The sequence below is a fragment of the Xiphophorus hellerii genome, chromosome 12 (assembly GCF_003331165.1).
Source record: "Xiphophorus hellerii strain 12219 chromosome 12, Xiphophorus_hellerii-4.1, whole genome shotgun sequence".
Taxonomy (NCBI): Eukaryota; Metazoa; Chordata; class Actinopteri; order Cyprinodontiformes; family Poeciliidae; genus Xiphophorus; species Xiphophorus hellerii.
Window position 1 is genome coordinate 14,240,386 of NC_045683.1, and position 14,195 is coordinate 14,254,580.

Here is a 14,195-nt window from a genome sequence, read left to right on the forward strand (position 1 = left end):
CAAACTGGTAAGAAATTCAGAAGTCCAAACATCTGAAAGTGGTTAGACAATTTTGTTGTTCCACTTACCATCTTTGTGAAACTTAGATTCTCTTTTTGGTACTACACAGACCTTTGGAGACTGATGGCCCCAGACCACTAATGACTTTCTTTTCTCACAGAGGAGTAGGCAACACTGAACAATGTTTGACTCTCAAGACGTTTTCAGAAGTTGTTCTCCTGCCTTATAACTTTGCCAATAAGTACTTTCAACACAAACCTGATGGCAACAAATGTGGTAGAAACTGTGAATGAATTTAGATGGCAATACACACAAAATCTGCAATAAATAAGGAGAAAAGTTAGGACGATTTTGTTTCCTGACTTTCCCATTTTATATGCCCAACTAATGATGAGGTCTGTGTTTACCTCAAAAGCTAACAAACTAAAAGCTCTGCTAAGTGCCTCTGCAGTGATAAAACCAATAGCATACGTTTTGCAAGAGCAAATAGGAAAACAATTAACAAAAACAAAACCCACTGGTGTTGAATCAGAATGGCCCCCCGCTTCCCTGCCTTTACACAGAAGATAACGTTATTTATAGATAATAGAAATTTTTTTTTTTCTCCACTGCTTGCTTAGACAGAGGCAGCACCAAAATGACTAGCATGAGGTTTAGATTGGACAGGAAAAGCAGCTGCATGCTGCGACAATTACCACATTAGTCAGCCTCTAAAATTAATCTCACCCAAATAGGAATGGAGGCTAAACTAAATGAGCTGTCTGGTTAAATCCACACATCAAGCATCCTCCTGCACCTCGTGTTAGTGCAACAAACTTTTTGTGGAACTGTCAGAAAAATTATCCATAACCTAACCTTGTAGTCATTTGGCTCGAGTGCTGATACTGTACCAAGCAGCAGGCTTCAAAAATCATTTCATGCAGGAATCCGATCAACAAACTCAACAGTAAAAATGACAAAGTTTACTCCAGTGTCGAAAGAAGCACCACGCGGAGAATTAAATCTCCCATCAGGTGGCATTCTAACCAATTTTTCAAGGCTGAATTGAATATAGAAGGCTGTGGAAGAAAAGTAGGGCATGTGAATTTATTTCTAATGTGATTGGAATGGCCTCTGAAGGGATAAATCAGATCAGAATCACTGAAGTGCGTCCACTTCGGTGAAAAGATGTGCTTTCGTATAGAAGTTGAGACCTCTTAATAATTGCAATCAGTGCCCAGTTGAAAGGCTACAGAGATGAATTGCATTGCACCATTTTAGCAGAAATCGTTCATTTTCCTAACTTTTATGAGAACCATACCGTTAGAAATGCAATGGTTCTTTCTTATTACTCTACTTCTTATTGCAAATCATATTGGGAAGAAAGATAGGCAACAAATCATTCTCAATCATGCCTCTTCTATCAATATCTTCATGACAGACATTCAGCATCTATCACTGAATGTGATAGATGCTAATAAAGTCGAGCCTAAGACAACGAGTCTCATGTCATGTTTTACAGTGATGCTATTATTATTACTAGTAGTAGTATTAGTATTTGTGCCAAGATTTCTTGGTCATATTAGAAAAAAACTACAAGAAAGACAGAAAACTAAATCAACTATAGCTGAACTGCAATCAGAAGACTCATTGTGCATATTATCTCAAATTCATGAAACGACAATCAGTTTTGCAATAAAAATGGAACTAATTCTGAAACTCATCTCATTTATCTCTTAGAACTGCATAGACAATTTCTCTTGAGAGCATTTAATCATAATTTTATTTATTGGCTAATTTAAACCAAATCCAGTTTATATTGCATCTCATCAACTGTGGTTATCTATTGCATGAGTGGTGAGCTAAAATATTATAAAATGAAAACTTGCAGATACAGATGCCAGAATGCTAAGTAAGGCTCAAAGATTTGATCTCTTTATCTATGCCCTTGCCCTGTTGCACTGACTCCAAGAACATACTGCCCTACTGACTTTAAGACTCAACTTTTTATTAATGAAATGACACACTAATAACCAATACAAATACCATCTGGATAACTAAATACAGAAATCTACTCAAAAATTTAATTAAAATCTTAAAGTATGGTGTGTTGTCTTTTATTTTTCATTTTAGCGGCTTTCTGTGTCAAAACCAAGAGCACAATTTTGAGAAAAACACACATTCACAGCTTTTACTTTGAGTTTGTTTTCATCAAATCTTGTAATATAAATATCCCAAAAGGACAGTTTTTTGAACACATTAACACTTTATTAGATAAAACTGTCAAGTTGTTTGTTACCATTAACAGCATATCACAAATAACATAGTTACAACTTGACATAACGCAACATTATACATCCATAATGCTGTGTATCAACAGTAATGTAATGTTGTAGGGTAAATTAGTCTCTGGGCCCCTTGGCAACAACCGAGCAATTTATAAAGACTCCTACCTGAGTGTTATTGCTGACCATGTTCATCCTTTTATGACCATAGTGTATCCATCTTATCAGGAGGATAATGCACTGTCAAAGTTCAAATCCCAAATTGTTTTTTTTAACATGAAAATGAGGTCACAAAGACAAGTTATCTTCCAGATCTCTTGATCAGACATTGTGCTAGACTTTTTCAATGCCTGTCATTTTGTTTGTAAATAATAACATATATAATTGCATTTAATTTGTATGCGGTTGAATTAATATTCAGGAATAGAGAATCCACATCATCCCATCATACATCAAAAAGATGAATACTTGTAGCTTTCTACTCCACAGTGACAAAAAAAAAACACTGACTGTGGCTCCAGTGACTACATACAAACAATGAAATTAAAAGGTGGCACATAAATTATGTGCACCTGCTTGTGCTTCACCAAATGTATCTTTGATGTTGATCTGGAGGCTGAATCCACACTCTGTTGTCACACTAGAGATTGGAATTACAAGTGCAACTTCAGTAAAAGTTTTGAAATCAGGGAACATTTATCCAAGTGATCAGAAGTCTGAAAAAATGTCTGAATGAGGGGGTTCGTAACAGTGGTTCAGCAACACCAAATGCAAATCTTCATGATAATAAAATGAACATGAGAATTTGTTTGATTGATTTAATTAAAGGTTGAGCTGAAGTAAATTTCTGTCATCTGGGGAGATGGCCTAGGCAGCTTCAGCAGGAATGTGACCGCCCACTTTTGAGGCGACACTCTGCTCAGTGAAAACACAACCTGGGCCTGAGTACAATAGGGCCATGCAAGCCTGCAGTGCAAAAATGCCTTTGAGATGCATAAATTGTTAATATATTGTAATATATGTAGGCAAAAAACACACTATATATGACCACATGTGAATGTAGCTGTACAAGTACAGTTAAATATTTTATGTTGGATAAAAACATAAATGTGTTCTGATTCATGCTGGACTTTTCTGAAACTGTAAAGTTAATCTGGTCAAGCCTTTATAGCTATTACATTTTTCAGTTGGTACATTATCAAGTGAAGATACACAGTTTTGCTGAAATGTTTTGATACGGCTTCTAATAAGAAGGAAACTTTTTTTCTGCTCCCTTGTGTAGAAATCACATCAGTCTAACTCTTCTTTCTGCAATTAGCCCAAGGCTGAGAAGGTTTTATATGATGTTGGAGCAATGAATAATTTAGCATGTAAAAAGGCCTTTTTAAATTTCACAATTACAGGTTTGAAGATCTAAACCAAGGAGATATGTCAGAGGAAAAATCATACAGGGGAGTGGAAATTTTATGGGATATATAGAGCTTCAAGTCCTGAGGACACGTTTGATAAAATCTCTAAATTGTTTCTGATATTATCGCTGCTAAAGTTGTGGCATCATATGGGAAGTTTGTGTGACTTACAAGGCTAGAAAAATTTAAGGTCAGACAAAGGGAAGATCTTTGCCATTTTTAACCACTGGCATACTTAAAAGTTTCACTGCCATGTTGTGCACATAAGTGATCTAACCCTCAGTGTGTGCCAGGAAAAGGAGATGCTGTTCATTTCACTCCTTCAACAGGAGAGAAGACAATAAAGGAGGAAGAGATAAAATCTGAACTTGTGGGAATAAAGTGGGCGTACAAACAGGCAAAGAGATGAATTGAATTGATGTGAAGACAGATGGAACAGCTACAGACTATGCATGCATTTGAACACACACTAGCATGAGCACCCCCACATGTGTAGTTACAATCAAGTTTCTAGGGTAGCATACACACTACGGGAGCAGTAGGAGAGCTCTCTCAGACTCTAGGGGAACGTTAGTACACACTTTGTTGTGGATGCTCCATCTGCTGAACGCTCAGAGACTTGTTGTCAAAGATGTTGAAGGTGCTTAAGGTTAAAAAAGCATGAATAAACTTGACTTAAACTGATGCTAAGAGTGGACGACATAAATGCAGCACAAGGGTTAAATAAGAGGAAAGGAACATGGATTACTGATGAATTTTGCAAAGTAAATTTACTGAGCTTTACTTGTTAAACTACGTGGGTCCAAACCTATGTTGTTTACTCTGTGATGTTCTGCTTTGCTGCTTGTGTAGAGCAAACAGAGGCAAAATATTGTGCAGAAATACTGTAACAGAAGAATTTCAAAATTGAATCTAAATGTACTCTCACTGACAAAGAAGCCAATAACTTTTGGGTGTTTAACAGTGTTGCTTACTCTAAAAATATATCGTTCTAAAGTGGGAGTTTAAAACCACAGAAATGTTGAGTAATATGAGATATCTGCACCAACACATGAATAAAGCTGCTAAAGGAAAAATAAACTACTGCTTCAATCAGCTCACGTAAACTGACTGTGCAGATCAGGAGAAAGGAAGCTGAAAATATTTGATCATATGTTAAAAAACTTGGAACTAAAAAGCATTTTAACTAAGGAAAAGAAAGCATGGGTTTTTCTTTAAACCAGTTGGCCCCCATGAATTTTAAACGGCAGCATTGTCGATAGAAAAACCTCTATCGGTGATGTACCTGAATAAGAAAATGTGTTCAGCGGTTTTGATAAATCTGTTTATGTTTTCCTGAAAACATATAATCCTTTCACCTTATATTTTTCACTGCACTGGGCACAACCCCATAATAACATTAAAACTAGATTATATATTCTGAAGTTATAATTCTGTCACATTTGATAGAGCGGGGACTATTTCATTGTAAAGAAAATATCCATCTCTGATGCAGCACGGGTTATAAATGCAAATGTCAATTCAAGTCAAAAGTTGCTATTCAAGACATTTTGAAAGTAACGGACTGTTGCTTGCAACAGACCTCTAACAGTAAGTCAGAGATGATTTCTCTTTTCTTTCTTCTAAAATACAGTAAGTAACTTTAACTGGGACAAAATCTGGTTTAAAAACAGGAAAAAAGAAACAGTGTCATATGCGTTGGGTTTAAATTAAACTAGGGCACACTGTGACACAGCAGCCTCTCAGGTGGCTACCGTAGATTATTTTTACACTCAGAATCGTCTTCTGGAGTGCCAGGACAAACTTTCTTTCTCTCACTCCTTTAATCCATCATTTTTCTGCAACCTTTCTACTGTGATCTTCTCGACTTTCTTTTATTAAAAAGTCCTTAATTTTCACCAATCTACATTTGCCGTACACAAATCTGGAATCCTTTTATAAACTATAGCTCACACATCCTCACCAGACACCTTCTTCCTTATGCAATTTCTCTTCAGTTTTTCCACATTGTCAAGTAGTGTGTTTTTTCTTGGCACTGTGACTTTTTCCCCAAAATTCAGCTTTTTCTCATGCGATATGTCTTTATATTTGTGTTATTTTCTGTGCCTTCAGCTCTGTCAAAGGTTACCTCTTCCTCCCACCGTGTTACTCATGCTCCTTTCTGTATATGTACATACACACCTCTGTATCCTGCTCAATCTAAAACCCTTCAGCTGCTGTTGCTCACTTCCTGCTCTTTAAACTGAGTTCTTCTCTGGATAATAGCTAAACATATTATGTGTAATATACTGAGGGCTTTGCCAGAATAAACACTTGCATATATAAGCTATGGTTGTGATGTATATGTATACAAATGATCATAAACTAAGAAAGGTTAGAGTGGCATACTGTTTGTTTCAGTTTTTACTCTCATGCAGCCTCAATCTCAGGGCAGGTTTAGTCCCATTTGTTGTTGAAAGAGTGTCTCTGCCAGACTCCGCAGGAGCAGAAAGGAGAGACAACATGAAGAGAGCAAGACCTTGCTTTCACAGGGCAGCGTTGGCAACTGTGACCATCAGCGGGATGGAAAATGTTGCAAAAATGCTGCTAATACAGCAACAGCGAAGTTAATTGAAGAATTGCTGTCACTGCTGTGCATAAAACACAACGGTTAAAACAAGAACTGAACATGTTAATGGTTTTCTCACTTCAAATATTTCTAATGGGAACAAGTGAATTAAAATTAACACCAAATTCAAAAAAAAACCTTTCTTAATAAGAATCTAAACAATAAACTAGTGTTGGTTTTCAAGCAATAACAGTTCCAAACACATATATAAGGAAGCTGTAAACTGATTTTAGAGGAAGAAAGTCAAACAGTTAGAAAATGTCCACTACCCTGACTTATTTCCAATTATAAATCTACAAAAATAACTGGAGAACAGAGTGCATAAACAGGACTGCCAGAATTTGCAATTGCAAATCCCACCATGTGCCTATTTCTCTGTACGTCAGACATAATGATGTTGTCATCAATGAAATACATTTTTCCACAAAGTCTCTAACTCTTTTCTGTAAAGTGTTCCATGCATTTCATTTATATTCATGTAAAATTAATTGGAAGGACTGCCAGTAATTGAAAATTGGTGGCTTTGTCTAAAACAATTATTTTTAAACTTTTCCCCCCACAGAATAAATTTACTAAATTTTAAAAGTTGGTTTTGTCTAAATTATGCTGTGTAAGTTTATGCTATTTATGTCAAGCTAATAGTTAGGTGAAAATTCTGTGTGATGGCAAAACATTTTAAAGCCAAATTTATCACCAACTGCTCTAGTATCTAAAAACTGGGCACTCATGGTGCAGAGAGTTACAACCACAAATGAGAAAAAATGCATATAAAAACAAGCATTAGCTTCTTAATCCATCATTATTGCTGAATAATGAAGAAAAATCTGTTGTCAAGAAGATGTAAGCTTAAGTAGGGCAGGCTAATTTGGTAATAGTGCATAGAATAGAGGTAAATTTAGGTATTTAGTATGAAAAGTAGTGGGATAAATATGCCACAGTGGCTGCATTAAGACTGGAAGCAGTAGAGGGGATTTGTGACAGCGGTCTAAACGGTGGTAAAAATTGCTCATTTTGTGGGGGGGATCAATGACAGACATTGTTATGTAACAATGTCTGTCATTGATCCCTCATCAAATAAAAAAAGCTAAATGATTCATTTTCCATTCAAAGAAACCTCTACAAAATAGAAAGCATGTGTAAAGGTTTTATCAGGACATGTTTAACCAAAGAAAAAATGTAAGTACGCTATCTTTCCAATGTTAACATGGTACAGCTCAAACTAGCAGGAGAAAATGGTTTTATTCAATAGAGCTAAAACCCCAAAATAAGGACAGGAGAAACTGTACGACTTGCATAAAAAATGTCTGATGAAGCAACGCTGGGAAGTTGCTTCCCAGCTGAGTTGATTGCTTGCCTGGAAAAAACCTCATACAGTACAGCACATGTGGAGACCTTCATTCGCTATGCAGGAAAATGCAGGGTAACACTGGGCTCTGATATACAATCAAGACAGACTTTGTATGACAATACAATCAAAAAACGAATCAACGACATGCCAGATGGCTTCAGAGCAATACGGCGCTGATATCAGAGGCACCATATGCTGATAACTCAGACATTACAACAGAGCACTGAATAATGTTTTTCATGAGTGTCCAGACATCAGGAACTTTAAACTGGATTCAAGACAAATTTAAAATATATATACATAAATCCTCAAAAGATAAACTAACCCTCTCTTTCCTCTTGGATACCTACTTTATATTCCCTCTTCATGCTGGTTTACAAAAAGAGCTGGAACAGTTTTTGATTTCCTATTCAGCAGTACTTTGTTACTGGCTCCTCATAGTAAAATGGCACATAAAAAAATAATCAGAACACCATATGTTTTAATCACTTTGACTTTGAAAACAGACATTAAATACATTCATTAGAAAGATCAACTGCTTGTTCAAATAAGATCACCACCTGGATTTAACAAAGCAAATCAATAAGAGCCTCCCATTGGATAATTACAGCATGGATGGTTGCTTTTCATCTGGCAACAAATAATTTATCCCCAACTCATGTAGTATGTAGAATCTCATTAAATAACCACGTTTAAAGACATTCTTGGTTTATGTAAATTTGGTCAAATTATTGACATGCATCAGGGACATAAAAAAATCAACAGAAATTATATAAAAGGACTAAAATTGGGTTGAATCTGGCAAAGCAATTGTAGAAACTGGAAGAATAGTCAGTGACGATCACCTGTGCTAAAAAACTGTGTTGGGAAATAAAATTGTCATAATCAGCAATCACTTAAACGTTAGGTTAAAATTAAACCTCCAAACACAGCAGCAGAACAAACAAATATGTTCAACAGATAAATTAAGACACAGAATTCATGTAAAACTAAAGGGATGGGAGTAAACAACTATGAAGCTGGATTAAAACCACAGAGTAGTGAGGCTAATCTGGAAAAAAAGGTTTGAGTTTGATAGGAAGAATAAAGACTGGACTCTGGAGCAATGGAAGGTCGTGTGGACTGATGAGTCCAGAATTACCCTCTCCTAGAGTGATGGGTGCGTCAGGGTAAGACGAGAGCTATATGTAGAGATGCACCCATCATGTTTAGTGTCTACTGTACAAGTAGGAGGTCAACAGACCTTAATATGCTAAATGATTCAGGTTGTCCCGTCAGCTCCTTACTTCTTCCCTGATGACACAAAAATATTCTAAGATCCCAATACCATCGTTCATTATGCTCAAACTGAGAGAGAGTGGTTCAAGAAACGTGAAATGTCATCTTCACACATAGATTGGCCACAGATTGAAGTCCAGTGGAGAATATTTGGGATGACATTTTTCCCACAATCTCCACAAGTTCTCAGCAAAAACTGGATCCAGTATACTACTGTAGATGCTTATTGGAACAATGCCACAGCTAAATGTGTGCTGTAATCAAAGCTAAAGCGATAAAAAATATTACAGTATATGACCTTTTTTTTTTTTTACCTGTCCTGTCCAGCAGTGTAGCATTCAGAATTCAGTGTGTGTCCTTTTCTTTTTGATGTGCAGGGTTTTGTCATTCACATTCTCCCGTTGTGTCTGTTTTAGTTTCATCCACCCATTCATCCATGATCTAAACCTGCTTATCCTTCCATCTTGTCATGTTAAAACCAGAAATTTCAAGGTTTTTTAGAGATTCTAGTGTGATAGACCAACAACATAGCTCATCATTGTGTAGTGAAAGACAAGTGATTGCATGAATTTTTTTATAAATAATACCAAAGAAATGCAGGCATTCATATGTATTTATTCCCCTCAACTCTGATGCCTGTTGGTATCCATTCAACCAACCATTCACTCACACTTCCACTCCAATTTAGAGAGCGATTAACCCGTCAGGCATTTTTTTCAAACTCTGGGAGGAAGTTGGAGTACCCCGAGGGAATCCATGCGTTTTGAATAAAAACCCGAGGCTGGGATTTGAACCGAGGACCTTATTGCTGCCAAATGTGTCACCTTTCCACACTAATCAAAACATTTTGTTGAGCTGGTAAAAGTAAGACACTTCACAATAAAATTATTTTTGCTCTCAACCTAATGATCTTGGACACCATGGCAACAAGTTCCGACATCACTGATTTATGGTGGTGCGGCCTTTTAATGATTAATGATTTCAAGAGAGGGTTGGACAGTTTAGTAAAACCATTATCCCCGATCCTACTTTTCATTCTGTCCACCTATTACAAATATTCACAGAAGGTTTAAACCATAGAGGCCGTCTTCAAGCTGTGCCCCAGCCTACATTCTTAATTTTTCCTTATCATCTAGCTGCCACTGATACTTCATGTAGGTCAGTAAGGAGGCCAGTAATGCATACTCTCTTTTTCTCTCATTGACACAGACACATACTCTAATGCAGTGTGATAATGTAAAATTCAGTATAGAGCTTTCAGTTAAAACACACATCAGGATACGGATATGGACCCATGCAGACATTGAGCAGAAGCACACTGGTAAGAAAGCCACAATCTTCTCCTTACTAGCAGTGTGTGCACTTTCTGGCTGTAAAATATGAGATTGTGTACAAAGTGTTACAAAAAAACACGATCACAGGCAGCATCACAGACTTGGGACTTGACTCTCCCATGTGACACCCCAACAAGAAGTCTGCAGCGATCTAACTAGGGTATATGTCAGAGAAAAGCTTGCCAAAAGCCCTCTCTGAGTAGATTTAAACCCTGCTAACACACACACACACACACGCCGGCAGTTCAGCAGCTACCCACACATATGCCCCCTGCAGAGATTAATAAATCTTATTCAGATCATACGGCTCTGATGAACTTGGTTGACAGAGGGGGTCTGCAGCCTGTCGAGGCAAGTGAGGCACTTTGCCCCTCTCTCATTCAGCTCACCCCTACTCCACTCGCTTTTCATCTTTGTCTTTTTGTGTTTTTGCTATGCTCTTCTTCATTTCGCTCTCGCCGCTGTCCTGCATGCCATACCTCACCAATCTCTTTCTTCCTATTTGATCTCTTCATAATTCAGCAGGAGCTGATGTGGAAAAAAGCCTATTAATTGCAATGATAAGGCTAAAATTGAAGACGACGCACAGATCAAAGGAGGGTTCAGTTTTATATTTTTTGATCACAGACAGACTGCTGTGCTCTTTTCTGGGCTCTTTTAACTAAATAAGCTGGACCAGAGTATTTTAGGGATCAGTGCGTGTGTGGTTTGATCTGTGGTTTAAAAAAAAAAGCAGAACTGAGCTTGTGCCTTGTTTGAATAAAAATTCCATTCATGTATCAATTTTCTCTACCTGCTTCGACTTTGTAAGGGTCACATGGAGCTAGAGCCTCTCCTAAAAGAGAAGCAGAATACACTCTGGACAGGTCATCACTGCAAGGAGACACATGTGACGCACAACACTGAAAACTAATTCAATGAGAAAAAGCAACAAAATTGGCCTGATATGGATACAAAACCACTAATTTATTGTACATGCTCTTATCTAAGTGTTTTTATTTACTACAATTGTGTGTTGTGGTCGGGAGACATGGTAGTAATTTTCATAGCTGTTAGTGACATAACTCTGTATTGTGTCTAACCATCTCTCTCTTACAGGCCAACTCTGAGACTTTAGTTCCCTCTTTTATAACTTCTATGATAGGTTAACGTTTATTTTAAATACATTCACATAATTTGTAATTTCATTTAATTTCTAAATTGATTACTGAAATGTTCTGCTTTCCTAAAAAAAAGAATAAAAAATACATTTATGTATAGACCGCTCTATACATTGAAATTCAGCAGCAATAAATGCTGACAAGAGACAGAACGTGAGTCCACATCACACACTTTTGGCCATAAAGACTGCGTAGTCTGTATCAATTATCTGACCATTTAGGAAATTACTGTATGTTTCTCTGATTAGCATTAAATGCTTTTAAGTAATAAAACTCTTAATGGTCTTAATCTACTCCTTTTATTAGATATGCGCTGATCCTATGAAGCTTCTGTAGAAACCTAAAGTGAAAATTAAAACAATTATTTTCTACTACGGCCCTCACCTGTTGAAAGCCTCCCTGAGGACCTGAGGGCAGCTGAGAGTTTATGCTTTAAAGCAAACATCTGTTCAGTCTGGCTCATTATCTTCTTATTATCTTATCTCACCTATTATCTGGATTCATCTCTATTTATATTGTTTAATTTGATTTATCCCATTTACTGTATTGGCAAGAACTTTCATATCCTAAAGATATTGTATGTTAAAAGTTGTGTTTTAAACGCAAATACCTTGACCACTGCATTTTAACATTTTTGGTTTTCTGGTTTTATTCATTTTAGGGTTTTTCAGAAATGACTTTCATCTTAGCAACATTTACAATCTAAAGATCCATTTTTGTGATGGTTCCTGCAAAATAAGTAATAATGAGCCCCAAAGCTACATGACTCTTTGTAAAGAAAAAATCTGAAATGTATAAATGCTTAGCATTTAAACACTGTTGTTATGGTTAAGGAGCCATAATTTTATTTTCATTCTTGGGTTTTTGAACAAAGCAAAACATCACACTTTTACAAAAATAGACAGAATATATTTTCTTATATAGAGTATTTCATATGTTTATAAGGAAAATATTACTGCATAGTTCCAGCATCCTTTGGTTAAGGAAGTTCTTTGCAAATACTGCATGAAAATACCCAGAAAAACTGCTAAAATAAGCCTTTTCATTTCATTTCTATCTAAAGCACTGCTCAGTTTTACATAGATTTTGGCCAAAGCGTGTAAGAGCCAGTGTAGAGGGCCAAAAGAGCCACATGTGGCTCCAGAGCCGCAGGTTGCAGACCCCTGCCGTGCATGGACAGCTGTGTGCTCTTTGAGGGGAAGACCTGCAGCTGAGCGCAGACATGCACAGTGAGCTACAGCCAGTCCCCAACCCGGTCATACAAAACTCACTCTAAAGGGTCAGAAAGTGTCTGTATTGAAAACCAGATTTGTTTGATCATTGAAGTAGAGTTAGCAGCTTACAATACAGTTTTACAAGTCATACATAGTATGTCATTATTAAGAAAATGGAATTGCAAAATATGGACACATGGCAGGGCGGCATGTGTAGCACTACCAATTGTTATGGATGACCGATCCATGATCAGCATCTTTTCCAAAATATTTTGCGGAACCTGTGATGAGAATAAGAGACTAAATAAAATTTCAATTTTATCTTTTTGACTATCAATCTTTAATTCCACACGGCCCCAAATAGCTATTGCTCTAAAACTAAAAGTGCTATTCCTGTGTTGTTCTCTCTCCTGTACACAGTAAGCCACCGTCTAAGTCATTGAGCGCTGCAGCTCATAAATGAGGCTTGAGGGTAAATTATGTGTTATCAAAGGAGCTGTTATAGACAAAAACAATAGATTAAGTCAATCAGCAGAGCTGTAAAGCACTGACGTGATGTGTCTCATTGTACTTAAAGTGTGACCAGTGGAGTCCAGGGTTTATAAATAACACTTTATTAGCCTGTGCTATATGCAGCATCCACACAGTCTGAATCTATGCGTGTCGTCTCCTGTTTGTGTGCAGTTTGATATTAATCATCGACTCATCTGCCTAAATGAATGAGCCACTGGCTCCGCACAGTGCATGCTTCAAACAGCACCACCAGAATCTATTACTTATATTCTCACGGCATGGCTGTTTACCATGACAATTAATAAAAATATGACATACACAGGCATAATGCAGAAACAGGATAAAATGGCCTACTTGTGATTACCTTTAATGGAAGAGACTTCTCACTGCAAGGACTGATGGGTAGGGACTGAAGGCTGCTGGCTGGACTCGTCTCTGCGCTCTGCAAAAGCATTCACAAAAACATCAGAAAGGCATCAAAATTATCACGTGAAGAAATCTTCCTAAAATTGAGTCTCAATTTATGTTTTACTGTGTGAAGAAAGTGGAGCTCTCTGAATTATTTAGCACTGTTTGAACTTTGTTTTGTTGTTAAACCATATAGTAGAAATTCTTTATCTGAAGCATGAATCTCTATGCTATAACTGTTTCCCCAAATATCTGACAGACAATTTTACATGCGTTCTACTGATCTCAGCTGGAGTCACTATTGATTCAACAAAACGTCAAGGTGGGCAACATGGCTTTTTTTCTTTCTGTTATTTCACTGGGTTTCTTTCATATTCTGGTTTTTAACATCAAGTGTGATCAGATGCATTTTGGCAACAAACAAAAACACAAGCAAAAACTAGGCAGAAAGCAAAGTCAAACACACACATACACACACACGTCCCATACAGGCAATGGATGGACATGCAGACTGAAGGACACATGAATTCACTGAGTAACTTATGTGTAACCATTACTTTTGAAGGATTAATTGAAGCATGCAGGACTTGATCTAAGAGGATTTAGATCGCTGAGCTAGGGAACGTTTTGATGAACTGCCTACACAAGCTTCTTTCGTG

General features: G+C 37.0%; 1 protein-coding gene across 1 annotated transcript in view; it reads right to left on the reverse strand.

The window, feature by feature from the left end:
• ccser1 (coiled-coil serine-rich protein 1) overlaps positions 1-14,195 on the reverse strand; it is a 144,977-nt gene that overhangs the window by 77,886 nt on the left and 52,896 nt on the right. The window contains 1 exon segment of the mRNA XM_032578460.1: positions 13,493-13,570. Coding sequence (XP_032434351.1) covers positions 13,493-13,570 — 78 coding nt within the window.